This window comes from Lutjanus erythropterus, chromosome 14, assembly GCF_056507025.1.
Source record: "Lutjanus erythropterus isolate fLutEry1 chromosome 14, fLutEry1.hap2, whole genome shotgun sequence".
NCBI lineage: Eukaryota > Metazoa > Chordata > Actinopteri > Lutjaniformes > Lutjanidae > Lutjanus > Lutjanus erythropterus.
In genome coordinates, this window is record NC_139330.1 from 9,408,360 (window position 1) to 9,426,452 (window position 18,093).

General features: G+C 39.8%; 1 protein-coding gene across 2 annotated transcripts in view; it reads right to left on the minus strand.

The window, feature by feature from the left end:
* The window catches only part of sptlc3 (serine palmitoyltransferase, long chain base subunit 3), a 29,688-nt gene extending 11,995 nt beyond the window's left edge, over positions 1-17,693 (minus strand). Inside the window, exons 1-6 of one of the 2 annotated variants that reach the window (XM_084735632.1) lie at positions 17,380-17,693; positions 14,721-14,912; positions 12,759-12,913; positions 10,556-10,704; positions 5,439-5,563; positions 3,337-3,430 (exon numbers count right to left, since the gene is read on the minus strand). In XM_084735632.1, coding sequence (XP_084591758.1) covers positions 3,337-3,430; positions 5,439-5,563; positions 10,556-10,704; positions 12,759-12,913; positions 14,721-14,912; positions 17,380-17,481 — 817 coding nt within the window. In that variant the 5' untranslated portion in view covers positions 17,482-17,693. The remainder of the gene's footprint in view (positions 1-3,336; positions 3,431-5,438; positions 5,564-10,555; positions 10,705-12,758; positions 12,914-14,720; positions 14,913-17,379) is intronic. The other variant, XM_084735631.1, reaches the window with a different exon arrangement.
* Between the last annotated feature and the right edge of the window lie 400 nt (positions 17,694-18,093).

Consider the following 18,093-nt stretch of genomic DNA (forward strand, 5'->3'; position numbering starts at 1 on the left):
TAAGATGCAGCAATACTCAGACCATAACTTGCAAAGAAGACCAACTAAAAGCAAACAACAGTAAGTAGAGTCATAATTTCCACAGGGCAGGGCAGTTCACAGAATACACAAGGCACTACTTTATCAGCCAGAAACACCTTCCACAAACTCTACATAGGAAATACCTTTGCAGTATAATGAACACCTGCAATGTTTGTATCAGAGAGGATTACTAACCGAGCTAAATGTGGGCTTGGCCAAAGATCTCTTCAGTGCAGGCTGCACGGTTGCTTAAAATCATGATTGAAATTTTGGCTTTAGCAAAACAGTTTCCCAGTGGCATTTAGAGTTCATAACAGGTAATGTTGACACTATTAATCCTGCACACCAGCAGATGGCAGTATTGAATAGCTGTAGTTAATAAGCAGCGTTATTCAAAGTATGACTGCAATCCAGCCAATTTCCAGCTGAGCAGGGAGTCAACCTGTCATAGCTAATAATCTGTCATAGATGATCAATATCGCTGCCTCAGCACAAAAACGGGTCTACTTAAGAGGCAGCAGATGCTCTTCTGATAAAAACCACTTCCTTAAGATCAACAGAGCAGAGTACACCCAGTGTTACCAGTATCAACACTGAGAGAGGCAGGCAGGGAGGGAGCAAGCCACAGCGGCTTGCTGTGAGTGCAGACGAGAAGGAGGGGATGATTATTTCACAGTTAAGCACTGATTTAAGATAAGCCACGGCCTGATATGAGATACTGCGTCACTGTGCGGAGGAGGATGAGACACGTGCAGACATTTGTGAACATCCATGGCCTGTTTTTATCTTTACACTGACCCTCGGGCTGCACAAACGCTACTCGATTAACCTTCTAATAAATACATTTCATTATTGAAAGAATAAGAGTGGCAGCCTTCAAAAGGAGCCTTCTTTTGTCAGTGACTAATTGAAGTAGTCCATACAAACAAGCCTTAATGCAAGACTGGACAAACCAGTTTATCAAGTCTGCGGTATGAAACTCCATCTGTGTCAAAGACACACCACGCAAACATTTTAAGTACCATAAACAAGGGATGTCAGACATTTTAGGCAGACTTTGCACTGATACTATTCTTAAACTTATCTGCTGTTGTGGTTGAGTTGATTGGTGTAACCCTCTAAGTAAATATTGGCTTTACGCTAATAAAAGAGTTCATGAGTGGCTGGCACTGGTGGTATAGAGACAGGGAGGGGTCAGGCATTCAGGCCTGAGGGCTCTTTGCCTTTAGACAGGCCTCTGGGATCTGCTTGGAGAACCCATAACTGACTCTGCTTGTACCTGTCAGGACACATTTGCTGCCAGAGGACCGGCTCATTTGTCCTGTCTCTCCTGAAAGAGCAGTGGATGTTTCCACTGCCAGCGCGATGAATGTTGTATCATTCATGCTTAATAATCCTCCCTTATCATCTATTGACAATATGTAATTTGACAATATAACAGAGAAAAGACTGGTTAAGTGAGATGACATTTTCATATAAATAAACTGCTTTGCTGCGCTGCTGCTGGATAAAACACAGTCGTGGCTGTAAACTGAACCCATTTCATTAAAGCTTTTACATTTGCTGCTCTAAACACTGAATGTTAAGTAGGTCTTTCCGAAGGCAAATCCTGTACTGCACAGAAAGTAATGTGTCTCTCACCGCAGCAACAGTTTGGAATGAATACAAGAAAAACTGGCTAATGTGAGCAGTGGTGGCTGAACAAACAGGAATTCAAACGTCATCAGCAGATAATCTACAGGATGGCAGTGCGATCAACAAAGTTTCACTGGGAGAGGCAATGAACGTGAAGATGTTGACAAACTGGAACACCACAGATGTCATTGCTTATAACTTGTGTTTAAGATTTGGGGGTATTTATTGGAAGATTACGGAAGGAAAATACTGTTCATACGTATGTCTTCATTAGTGGACATTAGAAGACTTGCTGGCGTCATGGCGTTTGCTAATGGGAATCCTAATAACTAATAAACAACTAATAAACTAGTTAGTGTATAATCACCTGAAAGTAAGAATTGTTGTGTCTTTGTCACTTTACGGCCAAAACACATGGGACACAGACGTGGTGCGAAATGTCTGTAGCATGCCTGCTACAGAGTATGTCCATTATAATCAGCTGAGGCCACGTGCAACTGTGCAAGCATTTCTATTTTGGTGCGGCTGGTCTATTTTTTTTCTGTAAAAAACAAGTACAATCTGTTTAAAAGAAATAAAAGATACACTTGTACATTGTAGACCAGAGGTAATGCAACACAGCTGAGAAGTTTTGTGGGTGTTTTTACATTGCACGTTAATGATGCTGCACTTAAAACGGTGTAGATAATTAGGATGATAATTTACCAGTAGTAGCCTACGCTTCCAAACCCTGCATAGCCAACTGTATTATCACTTGGCAAAACTCAGTATGCACACAGTGAAGCTGATCATCTATGTGGAAAAATATCCTCACAAAACTCGGCTGGCATGCACCCACACGCTACAGAAACAGTCTGCTGGGGCTTTTCCATTGTTACTTTTGGCTAAAACCATGCAGCACTGATTTGCATTTCCATTACCACTTTTAACACATTAAGCCTTGCCGAGACGTGCCCCCTTTCTCTCCCTCAAACAACAGTGCTGTGAGACTGAACTCATTTTGTGCAGGACAGCAGACAGAAAAGAGTTTTTTAAAAGTCTCTGTGTGCTCAGCTCTCAGTATTTTTGTAGCCTATAACTGAATCTCTGTGGTTTGAAGTTTAGTTGAAGTTTTTTTCCTGTGTTGTTGCTTGTACTTTCAGGTATCTGCTTTATTTTACTGTTTCATGTTCGTTATATATGACTAAATTACTGATGATGAAAACCCATCATTTTCTGACTTTGCTGCTTCATAATGAAAACTGAATAACAAAATAACATATTTTTTGTGAATAACTTCTATAACCTGTAATAGCGAAGCAAGTCTCTGCTGACGTGTCGAGTCAAACCAGGTCGGTGCATGTATGGAAAAAGTGTAGCCAGCAAAAACCGTTCTCCACTCCGCCTTTGTGACACGTTGCATCCGTGACCCATGGATTCCAGTTGTGTGAATGAGTTGCTTATATCTACAGAGGACACTAGTCCTTTTTCTTGGAGGCCGTCACGTTGCACTGCCATGTTTTCACAGTAGCCCAGAAAAGATTAAACCAAAGACTGGATAGCCTTTTGTGTTTTGCACAACTTTGCCAGACACCATAGGTCTCCTACATGCTTGGAGGGGAAGGAGAGTACAGTGTACTGTGTTGTTGTGAGGCAGAGGTGCTACGACTTATGAACGAACAAGAAAGTTACTGGACTTACTGTTGTGTTTGAAGACACGGATAGTTGCTCCTGACAGTCTGGCCCCTAAGATGAGAGATGTGTGATTGAGTTCATCGCTCAGTATCAAGCAACCCTGGAAATCAGCAGAGAGAAAAGAGCTTTATTCAAATTTCCAGTGCAACAGCTCCATAACATGTTCCTGCATTTGTGAAATCAAACAATTTCCACAATAATCCACATTCAATTATGAAATGTGCATAGAGAATATATGATTGTGTTTTGGATTTAATGGTCTATACAAATTAGATTTTCCCATAGGTTCAGAAGAATCTAATTAGCTTGTAAACAGTGAATACTATCATCAGAAAAACAATATATGCCACTCACCTATACAATTTTATCTGTTTACTGAGACATAGAAAGAGCTTGTTTTTTATGCATTTCGACATACGATTACTTGCTTTGTTTTGTGTCCTTGCAGAATGTTCTCTATAGTAATAGTTGCTCGAGGCCAGTAACATGTCAGCCCACTCCTTTTGCCCTGCCCCGACCCATGCCTCAATCATGATCATGTCTATCTAGAGCCTCTGTGTATGATAATAGCTGTATGTACTGCACATGTTAGTCATTTTTCACTTCTTTCATGACGTTTCTACCTACAGACACCTCACAATTTTCATAATGGAGAATATGGCACTTCATATACAAATCAGTATGCAAATTAATTCAGCCTTTCCACAAAATTCTCTCCAGTACATTAGCATATTTAACACTGAAGCTCTAAGCATTTGACTGCATTAGTTTGAATGAACTCTTGTAGAGGGTATGTTGACACCGTCTCAGTGACAGATACACTAGGTTTGGCCGGGGGTCCAGCTGGCCTGGTCCCTTGTCTACCAGCAGCTGTCACTCTAATGTAGTTCTGCCTGCGCAGCACGGCAGTGTGCTGGCACAGCCCGTCCCTGTAGGATACAGTTGGCAGTGCGGTTTGACCCCCAGCCCCTGCAGGGTTACTGTGGGGACTTCGGCCTAAGGGGCTGCTGCACCTCTTGGTCCGCATAAACGACCCCGTCCTCATCACTTAAACAGTCAACCTCCCCTTCCTTCCTGTCCAGTCCAATCACAGATATTCATGCTGTGTGTTGCCCCTGGTAACCCACGGCTGTCTGTGTGAGCCAGGCTGGTGGGCCAACAGGCCAGAGTATGGGTAATCATACCCTTGAGTGGTGCTCTTAACAAAACCTGCCCGTCCTTGTCTATGTGTCTGAAAGCAGCTATGCCCACAGCCTCGTCCTCCTGGCTACTGTAATGTTTAATTATGATTTTAATTAATGGGGGTGGGTCGGGAGTTGTTCGCAGCTGAGTTTAGTTGACTGTTATTCATTAATTTAGGCCATATGCAAGAAAGGAACAAAAGCTGGGGCTAATTAGATTAATTTCTGCTGCGCTGTGAAAATTACACCCATATACAGTAGGATTTCCTACATACAGTGTGTGGCATTTACAGGGTTCCCACACCTTTCCCAAGTCAGTTCAAGCACTTTTTAAGAAGGTGCATTTTCAAGCCTTTCCAGCACCTTGCACTTACAGTAAATTACCTATTATATATTACATATTTGGCCAGCTGTGGTGCAGGAGGTAGAGAGGGAAAATAGAAGATACTGAACCCCAAATTGCCCTGATGTTTCTTGCACTGTTGTGTGAATGTGTGTGTGATTGTTTGAGTGAACAGGTGGATGTGACATGTAGTTGTAAAAGCACTTTGAGCAGTCAATATACTATAAAAGCACTATATAAATGCAAGTCCATTCAATTTATATATACTCAACAAGATTGTTTCAGTCCTTCATAATGTGCTTCAAATGACCAACGCTATGTTTTGTGATAGAAATCTGCAAAAGGGTGACTTGGCATCCTATAAAACTGGCTGCACTAATATCTGACTTACTTAATCTAACCTAAAAAGCAAGCTGTTCAGTCAGTTAGCAATTTATTATGAAAGTAATGGGATTACAATTTCCAGCAGTTTCAAGCACTTGATTCAGAACCCAAGAGCTTTACATACATTGGAAACACAATATTAAAATGTAAGTTTTCAAGGTCCCTTATGAAGCCTGCATTCAGTGTGTAAAATCACGAACCTTGCCAACAATTGCTGGGATGTTCATTGAGTTGGTGGCGAAACCCATCCCGAAAGCCATGGTGGACTCCACTCCAAGGAAACTGGCCACAAGTTGCTCCAGCTCCTCATGGATGCCCAGGTTACCTACGAGTCAGAAATCACAAAACTCACCATGACAGAATCACTGTATCTGCAGGTTTGTCTGGGACTCCTTCTGCCCACGGGTTCTCTGGTCTTTGTCATCCAATCACACGTTTTGACAGAGATTAATAAAAAACAAGAGACCAGGGTCCAAAAGCCTGGACTTCCAGCCCCAAATGTATCAGCACCCTACACTCTCTAGGGATTTATAAAAATTCAAGATGTGGCAAATTTGTAATTTAGTTCAACTACCCCTTTTCATCCCAGGTAATATCAAGGCAAGTGAAAGGTCTAAAATGGTTCTGCAGCACATTTTGGGGCCGAGGCAGTTTGTTATAACCCGATGTGACAGGTGGGGACCAGAATTCGTTTAGAAAATAGATCAGATTGTAATCTGTCAACTGACATGGTGTTTTTCTATTTTGTGCAATAAAAGTTGGGTTTTTGGGTATCTCTCGGGAGCTTTCAATACTGCCCTTGTGGTCAGCTGATATAAAAACAATTACTGTTGTAATTGTGAGCTACAGGGAGAGAGGTAGGCAGAGAAAGGCTCATATAGTGTATTTTATTTCTGCTGTCCCTGGGAAATGTAATATATAAGGTAGAAATATACTATAACGTATGTGTTCAATACATTTATGACCCTGTACAGTTATGAGAGAGTTAAAGGTCCAGTGCGTAGGATTTTCAGGGATAAAATGGCAGAAATGGAGTATAACATTATTCAATTACGGAACATTATGTTGTCACAGTAAAGCTGAACTTTGACTTTTTGGATATAAAATGTCATCACCTCGTCATTTTATTATTTTATTTGATATGTGTGTAAAATTTTGTCATAATTAGCATATGAATTCTTATATTATGGCTAAAAATGTGTAACTGCGACCTTGACCGTTGACTATCAAAATCTGATTAGTTCATCCTTGAGTCAAAGTTGACATTTGTGTCAAGTTTGAAGAAATTCCCTCCAGGCGTTCTTGAGATATTGCATTCACAAGAATGGGATGACCTGAAAACACAGGCTGATGCCTGTGGCCAGCATGGGGCCGTAGAAAAAGTTTATTTGAGGTCTTCAGAAAATTGTGAATCACAGAGGCCTTTCAGTATACAATCATGAATGTGCACAAAATATGGCTGATTGGTCCAGTAGTATTCAAGATTGGCTGCGGACAAGCTGTGGGTCAAATGATCATGCATGTATGCAGGCACACACGCACATACAAGCAATCGCATAATCCCCACTGTAGACAATAATGAGTACTTTAATAATTCACCCCATTCAATCTCAGTATTTTAGAGGCTGTTACTGTAAAGATAAAACTGGGAACGTCACAACAGAAATACAGTAAAACTCAGTTAAAAGATGTCTATGAAAGCATACTTTGTCTAGCACTTTGGAAAAAACACTACAAGATGAAAATATATATTAATTCAATCAATATCAGCAATGCAAATAAAGTTGAAGTCTGGTTTTAAGATATTAATCATTAAGGCACCCCTCATGAGAAAACGCAAAAACTGTGCATTAATTGCATGTATGTGGGATACTAATCACTGTGGTCATAATCAATAACTATCAGTAACCACAGAGAGCAGGCATTAAAAAGTTCAAACGGACTGAATGTTTGAGGAAGGACCGGAAAATGAGTATCGACTGATGTGTATAAAACCATAATACAGTGAAGCAGCTCTGTCTTTATGGTGATTCCCATGCAGTGCTTTCCATCAGGCCTTGCGCCAAGTCAAATCGATTCACACATTTCCTCAACCACTCAGCCTCACAGCCCCTGCTGGCATGTTCAGCTTTTTTTGATCAGAGTGCATCGGCATTTGCTCTCTGTATAGAACATTTTACTTAGCTGTGGCTTCATAGAGATGCCCTGCCTCCTCCTTATTGATATGCTAACCTCATAACACCACTCTGAGTCTGAATACTCTTCAGGTAAAAGAGAGCGGAGCTCTTATTAGATCTCACGCACGCTGCGTACCTGAGTGAGCTGAAATAAAATGATGCCTTCACTGTCATATGCATCTCCTTAAACTTGGTCAACTGCCCTCTGAATCACCATGGTCACCTTTCTGCCAACGCTTGTTGACAAAAAAAAAAGCTCTTTATCGATTGCCAAGGTTGCTAATCATTACTGTGGAAAGACAATAAAGACTGTGCTTGAACATCTCTAAGTTAAACCCTTATTTAAACCACTATTTTCCTCTTGAAACTCTCTATCTTCAAAGCCAAAAAACCCTGCCTGGAAGAGTTAATCATTTCTATCACCAGCTTCGCCTGGAGTCTCAACAGACAAGAGCAGCATTTATGTCTTCATTTTAACATAGAAAACAGCCCTATTACATTGATTAGTCTACACATTATGACATTCTTTCTACTATGCGCTTGGTAGCTTGGTCATTTGAGTTTTTTTTTATTTGAATGACATCATTATCTAATTTACTATATGTTAATGATTGCAGGAAAAGCAGGAACAGCGAGCTATCCATTAATACAAATCCATGAATGTTTGACACGTCTGTTTATTCACAGGGCGTGCTTTCAGTGCACTTTGTATCTACATTCACAACAATAAAAAAATACCTGAAATTGCCCTCTCTGTGCACTTGCATGCATTTACTTATTTGTGGGAGAATGATTTATCATTTTCGGTGACTTTTGAACTCAACTGAACTGAACGTGACAATAGTATGTATTTAAAGCTGCTACATGGAGTTTTTAACTGGTTATGAAAGAGTCTAAATTTATGACTGATGCCTGTATATGACCTACGTCAGCAAATAAGACCATCAGTGAGAAGATTAGCTATTTTTGTATAGTTATTCTTAATACTTGCCAGGTCGGATTCTCCTTGAAATCAGATGAAACGAGCCTGTTTACATTTTCCAGGCAGAGTTATAGTGAGTAGTCTGTTAGCCTGTTAAAAAGAAGCAGGAAGATTTTTATTCTTATTTTATTTTTGACATTATATTTTGTGGTTATTATGGTGGAAACACTACAGCTTTTCTCACAGGGGCCTCCAAAATCAACAGAATATAAAAGTTCCTTGTAGCAGCTTTAATGTAGAAGGAGAGATTAGATGAATCGTATGAATAAATAGAGTGCTGGTAAATTCACTTAAACCTCATCCAGGAACATTTTCATTTTGAAGATTTTCTCCATATCATCAATACGAATCGCTGCATGTGAACTAAAAACGCTGGTGATGGCGGAGTCACTGCTGCTACAGAGATACTGGGGTCTTTAATAATTGATGCTTAATAAGGTCTCATGGGAGAAATGCTTGTTATTCCTTAACCCTCTCGGTGAGCCGGCTGAAACACAGATTACAAACCCAAGGAAAAACAGTCCCATTTTGAAAGAGATATAAACATATAAATAAATCACATAAATGAATAATGGATGGTGTGGAAGAGTGTGTTTGTGTGTGTGTGTGTGTGTGTGTGTGTGTGTGTGGCATGTTCTTGCATTCTGACATACATATAGCTAACGATCACATGCCCTTTAATTCCTTCAGTTTTCTCTGTTCTTGTCAAACTGCTGATATCATGCAACGCTACGCAGCAACTCAGCCCGCTCCGAGCTTGTATGTCAGCTCACTTTCTGCTAGCCTGCTCTCAGGAGATATACAGCACAGTGGTGTCAGAAGTGCCATAAACTTAACATCGTTGACTGAGAGAAAAGAACTTACTTTTCTTTGGTAAACTTTTTTAAGTCTGGCCTATTCCCTGAGCACCTTAATGTTTATGGTTTTAGCCAATAAGCATTTCTATGCCAGAACATGTGATCCCGGCCCGCGCAGTCACTTACTGGCTGAAGTTCAGAGGATGAAACACCATTTAAAATTCATCTGAAGCCACAGATCCCACTTTCTGATCCTTGCTGCTCCATCACATATATTCCTCCCGCATCCAGCTTAATGTCCAGGGTGTTTCATAATGTTACTTCCCACTATGATATCATTTCTCCCACTCCTCAGCGTGAACCAGTATGTAATGATCTCAGCTTGAGCCCAAACGGTACATTATTCAACAAAGGGTGAATAATTCATATTACATTGCAGCCACCGAAAGATAATTAAACACGCGGGCAGTATAATTCACGAGAAAGATAATAAATGATGGCATATGTGATGAGGGAGATGGAGTTTTATTTCCAGTTTGATATTAAACCTATTCAGTGTCATCAGGGTCTGCCAGAGACTTTTAAAATAGATGCACATGTAAGAAATTTGGAGCACTGCAAGAGGAAGTAAAAGAGACGCCACCACATTTCACTGTGATTGTACTTTATATGATTTCATATCACAGATAAACTTGGAGGCTTGATTTACCTTGACATTTCTTCTCAAGATAAAATCAATGCCCTTGTTCAAACCAGCTTTCATTCATACAAAAATACATATTTTCCTCTTTCCTCTTAGTGCTGTTTATCCGAATATCGATCGTACGATTAACCTACTGAATTAAAAGTCAGCTACATGCAAAAGATAGGAATGTACGTTCAAAAATACTTGTGAACTTGGGGTGGCTGTTTAGATTCCAGTGCACCCCCAGGCTTCCCCACTAGAAACGCCCCTGGAGCAGTTTCATGTAGGACCTACTTTCTTTCTACCGTCTGCCATCGTATCACTGCACAGAAGGAGGCGTGCATCTACTCATGGATGAGAGACTTGTGGGGGGCGTAAACACTAATGCCTTCCTCCTGAGGCTGAGGTAAAAGCTCTCATCCATGAATAGGTGGACACCGGAGTTCACTTGAGTACCCAGGTCATGATTTCTGGAAAGTGACAATGCTGTTTTGGTTTTTTAAATCAATTTTTTTGCTGCTTTGAGCTCCACAAGCCAAGTGCCATCTAATTCCACTGTGTTCAAGAGAAGGCAGACAAGTTTTTGATTTTGGGTTGAACTGTCCCTTTAAGAGGACAAGTAGCACACAGCTTTTTTTTTTCAATCTGTGAAACTGCAGATTGACCACAGACTCACCTATTTCCTGCCTTGTGCTGCAAACACCAACCCCATACTGGCGTGTTTTGTCTGCCACTGTTTTCAGGAAATCAGCGTCGTTCTCAGCGAAGCCGAGGTAGTTGTAAGAGCCCATGTTGATGACATTGTGTATCGTCTTCCCAGTTAACCTGCAATCATGTAAACATTTGGAATCACTTGGGCTTTCTATTTTTGTCGACAAATACACTTGAGAATTAATTACATATTATAAAAAGTAATCAACATTCAATTAAGCATAATTGCTACACATAAACCTGTTTTTCACCGGTGGAGTTCTGTTCAGGAGGGACAATTATAACAGTGTTTACTTAAGGTAAACAGCAGTGACTGCACGTGTGAGCAGCATTTGTTATTCCTGTTTCCTTGGACATTTTTTAAGCATTTAATAAAATATTCACAACTAATTTTAGCCTGAATCAAGAGATCATGCTGCCCATTAATATGCAATTACACATTGAATTCCATAGAGAACAAACTGCGAGTGTGATACAAGGCAAGTTGCCACCAAGTTCACATGGCCACTCACTGTACATCAGTATTTTAAAAGAACTGCTCCACTCCAACTGACCTACTTCTCCTCACTGCTCATGTAAAACCTGCACCCCGCTATAAAACCCATCCCCATATTTACGCATTCACCACACGTCACCACAAAAGACAAGCCGACTGCCCCATTTCTACTTTTTCTAGTCACATTAAACCTCTTTAAACATGTAATCCACGCCTCCCCCTCTTTGCAGATTCATCGTGTCATTTCCCCTCCCCATGGCTCTGTTAATATTCCTATTCATAATATATCCCCTGAATATAGTCTATGTCCTTGTGCAGCACAGAAACTTCTCAGCTGTATTCAGTCAGGACTCACATACCCTTGCTGATGACGCACACCCATGTGCTTTAGTTCCCCAGCAGCTCATAGAGGAAGAGCTTTTTCTAGTCAATTAAAGGAGAAATCTGCAACATTTTTTAAATTGGGATTAAGGAAACATACTTAATTGAAATGCTGACTTCTCTGACAACAACCCTACAGCTGTGTCCTCCTTCTCGTTTGCCCGTTTCACACTATTTTGAGTTTAAATTATTGCTGAATGTTCGACTGAGTGCCTGTTAATGAGTCATTTGTAATCACTAATAATCTCTTAGAAGGAGTAGTTGTTTATAACAGTTAAATTGAACAATGTGTTAATGGAGTCTGGCGAGAAATCACTGCACTCCACTCCAGAGTGTGTATTTTTCAGAGCAGTGTACTTTCGTTTTCAGGATAACAGGCTTAAAGGTTCACCCCAAAATGAAAATTCAGCCATTATATACTCACCCTTGTGCCGATCGAGGGTTTACTTTGTTAATCCACAATGGAAGTGAATGGTAACCAGTTTTCAGACTTAAAAAGACAACTGGAAAAAAAACATCAAATGTCTCCATACTGCACATCTGGCATAATCCAAGTCTCCTAAACCCCCGACATGTCGTTTGCACGCCGTCACACCACACACATCCAGTTCAGACAGTGTGCATGTGCACAAGAACATGGCTCCAAGCTAAGGATCTACAGGCTAAAAACATGGTAAAAATAACATTTTTTTCAGTCAGCTTGGCATGTTGGGGCTTTTGGAGACTTAGATTACAGCAGACGAGCAGTATGGAGGCATTTTATGTTTTTATTCTGTTGTTTTTTCATGTTTGAAAACCGGTCATCCTCCACTTTCACTGTTTGGGAGATTCTGCAACACAGTTTTCCTGTGAAACTCCAGCAGTGTTTTGTGGACTAAAAAAGAGCTGATCAACTTATAGTGTAAGACTCAGCGCCGCTTGTTATTGTCAAATTACAATATTGCACTTTTATTGTGCTCCTGCAGCCTGCCTGAGCTTCCTTGAATTTTAGGAGGAGGAGGCAGGGGAAGCAACTCACCTCAACTACTGACTGAACGACTGTATATTAAATAGGACTTCAACCTATTTAATATACCATCTATGGCTCCAACTTGCTATCTGGACTGCAATACTCATTTCTGGGTGCACAGTTGTAGCTCATTTAAATCTTGGTGGTACAGCTTCTAACCGCAGAAGTGAGATAATTCTGTTCAAAAACACTTGCTGGCCTGTCTTGAGGTGGAAAAACATTTGTAGATCTTTGAGCCTAGAGTTTATCTCATCTACATCATAAATGATTGGATTAAAGTACCTGAAAGTCCAGTTGTAGTCATCAGACACCCTCTCCATCAGGTCAAAGACAGGTCCCGGCAGGCTGCATATGGGACGGTTCCAGTTATCTCGTACCCTCATGTACAGATTTCGAGTGTAAAAGTTCTCGAAATCTTGATATAGAGGTATAAAATCCTGAAAGCAAAGAGAGACGTTTTCACAGTACGTTGAGAGCAGGATGTCACAGAGCGTTGTGGCAATAAGAGCAGGAAAAGTGACTTCTCGAATTCTGATCATGCGGGTCAAACTGAAAGCTACACAAGCTCTGAAACAAAACAAACAAGCCATGTCCAAACAAAGAGATTGCTATCGTTGAACTAAATTAAAGCAACTTCTTAGTAATCTCGCTCAAAAACATATGGCTCTGCATTTTTTATTTGAAAATTGAGATTATAAATACACATATGTAACCTCGAACCCTTGACATTGTTGAGGAATCAGTGGGAGGAAATTTTGGTTGCAAAGTTTCTTGATGATGTTTTAGATAGGATACATTCCTCTTTTGTTTCACAACTCCTGATTTAAAGCTTAGGTCACACCTTGTGCTGATCGTACTGTATGTGTGAGTGAAGCAAGCAAGCACCAGACACACTCACTTCTGTTTTGTCAAAAACAAAATAGTTTCTGGAAGTTAATATTTAAAAGATTTTCTGATGTTCTGGACTCACCCATAGCACCTTCTGCTACTATTGCAGCTCCACAGAATATATACTTATTCACAGGGCAGAAAATATGACTCTTGCATCTCTTTTAGCTCTCTTTTTTTATGTGTCTCGCCTATGATTTCTCTCACATTAAATTTATTTGTAGTAGAGATGCACAATAAATATCAAGGCTGATCTTGGCCTTTCTTTCCTTCAGATGTGCATAAAATACAGTAGCAGGTAATTATCTTTTATCTGTATTGGTAAAAAATCATATTGTGCAACCCTTATTTAAATATGTAACTGTTTAGGTAATACTGGTATCAGGATGGGGCTCTGTTGGAGCAGAAACATGGGGCAGGGGGCATATTGTGTCAACCAAACTATATCTACATCAAGACCAGATACATTCTCTTGCCCACCTTCTCGATGTAGTGTGCCAGGCAAGCAGAGGTTCCTCCAGGCGGTGTGTAGTAAATGATTCATGTTTGATGCCCTAACCCTCTACAACCATACAGGCATTCATTATATTGTATCCACCTGTGTCCCCTGACAACGCTATTTACCAAGATTATTTGAGCCTTTGCCTTCATTACTCCCGTCTCTGTGTGTCTGCGCCATTGAAACCACCATCACGACAGAACCCACATACTGTAAAGCTCCTCTTCCCTTTATGTCATACAGTAAATGACAAACATAGGGAGCAGAGTGCCTGGTTTTTCTTCCCAGAGACTGCTTTATTGTCTCTGCCTACGGACACACTGCCTCACCGAGATAACAACAAAACATGGCCATGACATTTGTTTTTATATGGTTATAGCTTTTGTTAATATGAGCCACAAAAAAAAAACTGAATCATTAACTCGTTCAAACTCACGTTAACCACAATTTTCGAATTTAAGAAATCAAATCTATGGTAATATAATGGCTCTTATGTGGCAGGCCCTTATCTGGAATCTAAAGCACAGTAACAAAGGAAGAAGTTGAATCCTCTGAGATTTAATTAGGTCTTCAGCGGATATTCTCTGTGGTGTCCTGTCTCACCCATGGCAACATTATAGTGCAGAGGAACATGCAGGAAGAAGGCTGAGAGAGAGCTTAAGAGCAAAAATTGAAATAATTAGGGGGAAACAAAATCTGTTGACACCCAAGGCATACATGCTCCTATATTCCAACTGTCTGGGTGCATGTGTGTGTGTGTGTGTGTGTGTGTGTGTGTGTGTGTGTGTGTGTGTCTGCAGCGTGTGTGTGTGTGCGAAAATATGCCTGTGGTTGTGCTGATTGCATGTTTTACCTACCTTCTGTTCCTCTCTTTCCCGGGCGAGGTGGCACTTCTCTAAGCCCACAGCTCTGAGGAAATCTCTGAGGTAGCCAAACAGCGTGACAATGCCAAAGCCCAGGTATGTCATGACAGCCACGTACATGGGCGCCTGTTCAAAGGACTCCTGCCTGTGCTGCCTGGAGGCGACGCCAGTCCCTGGGCCATTTTTCTATACAACAAGAGGCCCACATAAGCTGTCTTACATTGCAGACAAGACAAGAGAGAGCAGTACCGTTTGAATAAAAGTGGCTTGATTTCAAACAATTTATTGTAGTTGACACACCGATTAATCTAAATTAAAAGGAGACACAGCGGCCTACTGGCGCACTTACAAAAGTCACTAACAACGCTGAAGCAGGAAAAACTGGAGGACTATCAATAACAATGTCACACCCAATAAAAGCTGCAAAAACATTGTCATTTTGCATTGTTAACATTCATATGATTAACTTAAAGAGGTAATTTTGTGCATATGCTGATTCTGTGTATATAAACTAACATAATTGATATGCCTGTACTTGATGAAAAGCCAATTGTTGTATTTTCTAAATTTATTACTGTAAAAAAACAGTTTAAAAGAAGTTTAAAGGGATTACAGTGTTGAGAGGTTTTCAGGAGCATGATTAAAATGTCAAAATGCAAAAAATATTACTGTTAAGTTACAGAGATTGCACTGCACAATCATTTTTAATTGTGGAAGGACTTTATTAGGCTGCAGCTGATGATTATTTTCATTACTGATTTATCTGCAGATTACTTTCATGATTAGGGTGATTAATTGTTTAGTCTATAAAAAAAGAAAAACGCTCATCACTGTTTCCCAGAACCCACAGGGGCATCTTCAAATTGCATCTTTTGTTCAACCAACAATCAGAAACTAAAGACTCTTCATTTACTGTCATAAATGACAAGAAAAGCAGTATAGTATTACATTTAAGAAGCTGGAACCAGCAAACATTTGAAGTTTTGCTTGAAAAATTACTAAGATGATAAAACAATTATCAAAATAGTTGGAAACAGATTTTCTTTTGGTCAACTAATCAATCAGTCAAATGCAACTCCGGACATAAATGTTGAAATTATTCAACTTGTGAAAGAGTTTACAAAAATCCCTACATTACCCCATTCAACAGAGTTCATTTCTAAAGACTGAGGTGCAGATGTTTGCAGTCGCAGAGCTAGTGAACATCTGTATAAATGGTTGTAGCTCTGAGGTTCCACATTCCCATCTGGACACAACTAAACTTTTTTGTGCAGTAGATGGAATATATTCATTAATATATATACATTAGTCAGTTTTTACATAGGGGTCTTTGAAGATTGTGTAAACATCTTTAAAAAGGTGGTAAATGTTTCAGTGTTGTGCTGTAGTGTGGTGGACAGTATTATTTTGATGTAACATATTTTAAAAGTAACTAGCTGGGGTTTTGATACCTCATAAAAACTGATGCAGTGATGCTAACTGTTAGCTATATAATCAATCAGATCTAAAATCAAACTTTTATACCCACTTAGAGCTGCAACAATCAATCAAATAATCTAGTATTACCCGATTACTAAATGAATCTGCAACTATTTTCATAATCGATTAACTGACTTGAGCATTTTTTTTAAGAAAAAACAATCAAAATTCTCTGATTCCAGCGACTTAAATGAGAATATTTTCTGTTTTCTTTACTCCTCTATAAAAAATAATTTGTATACATTTTGTGGACAAAACAAAACATTTGTCATCTTGATCATTTTCACCATTTTCTGACATTTTATAGGCAAACAACTATTAATCAATGAATCAGGAAAATAATCCACAGATTAATAGATTAAGGACACCTGCAGCTTCAATACCTGGAATTCAAATACATCATGCAGAACTGTTATTCTGCAGTTAGCTCCAGTTGCATCACTTTAACTTAACTCCATCACTTCAGTAAGAGTTTGTTGTTAACAGGAAGTTGTTGGACTAACTGGAGCGGCGTATTATTTTCTTTATTACCACTAAGCGGTCGTTATTGATATTCATATATTAAGAAAACCAGAATGACTTCGCAGCCTCAACAAACCACTGATTTAACTTGCAAAGACAAACCACCTGCGTCATAACTAATAATCAGCCACTCACCTATCAGTACTAGTTAGGTTGTTATCCATGAGCTACGACGCACAGACAAACATCCAGAGATCTCGTTCGCTCCCCGCCGGGAGGCAAAGAAACAGAAAGAATGTCAGGGCGGGGTCATGTGGTTCATTTATTGCCCTTTGCCGTGGTGTTTGTAGAGGAACTAAACAACTCCTTTGTAAATGACAGTACAACTTTTTGACAGCTCCTACAGTTGGCAAAAACACAATGCCAGAATTATATTTACGCGCAAATTACCCATGACAGCGTGGGTATGATATTGTATTGCCGTGATTTTTTTTTTGCGATTTATATTCAGTAGGTGAGTCTCCAAGTTTGCCTACGTCACAGAGGTGGTTTCAGGTAAAGCGCCCTCATGAAAACAACATTTTACACAGATTTAAGATTATCTCTCCCGGAAAGTAGTGAAAGACTTGATTCAAAGCCTTAAATGCAGGTGCAAGAAATAATTTGGTGCACAAATATTTTGGTAGACAAATCCAGCCGCTGACAGACGTACCTCTCTCTTGTTGTGAAAGCCATTTTTCCTGATATCTTCGCATTTCAGCCCATTCTGGTTCAGTTGTGTCTTCAGGTCGCCGTTGGCCGCAGTTCGTGCCATGATCCTGCGAGCACAGCAGCGACGGTCTCCTCTGTGTGACTGTCAGGTAACACAACCGGTGCTGCTTTTACTGAACTTTACAAAGGTGACTTCCTCCTTTTTGCCGCTTTGGCTCAGCCTCTCATGATCTGTTGGTGTGTGAGAAGCTGGCCTGTGATAAAGGCTTCTCCACAAACAGTCACACTTCAGTTAACCCACTGTTTCGATATCGTGTCAATGTGCCAACTCTCTCTTCCCCTTTATTCAAAAGTGAAAGTTGAGGTCTTTGTGAAAAAAAAAAAACTCTTTCCACATATCACACTATCTAGTTTGAATCATAATATATTATTTTTCCTTGGATATAATTTCTAATTAGAATATAAAGTCCAGATTGTATTCTCACATTCCTATTAGTGAAAAGTAAGTAAGTACATTTACTAAAAAAATGTACTTAAGTCGAGTTTTGAGTACTATATTTGATTATTTATATTTACTCTGCCTTCTACCTTGCATGTACTTAAATTGAATTCCCTTCAACTTGACCTTCTGCAACAGTAAAATGTTATTTACAGATGAACACATCTGTGTAAATAATATAATATAGAATAATGGAGAACTCACAGGCACCTTTTT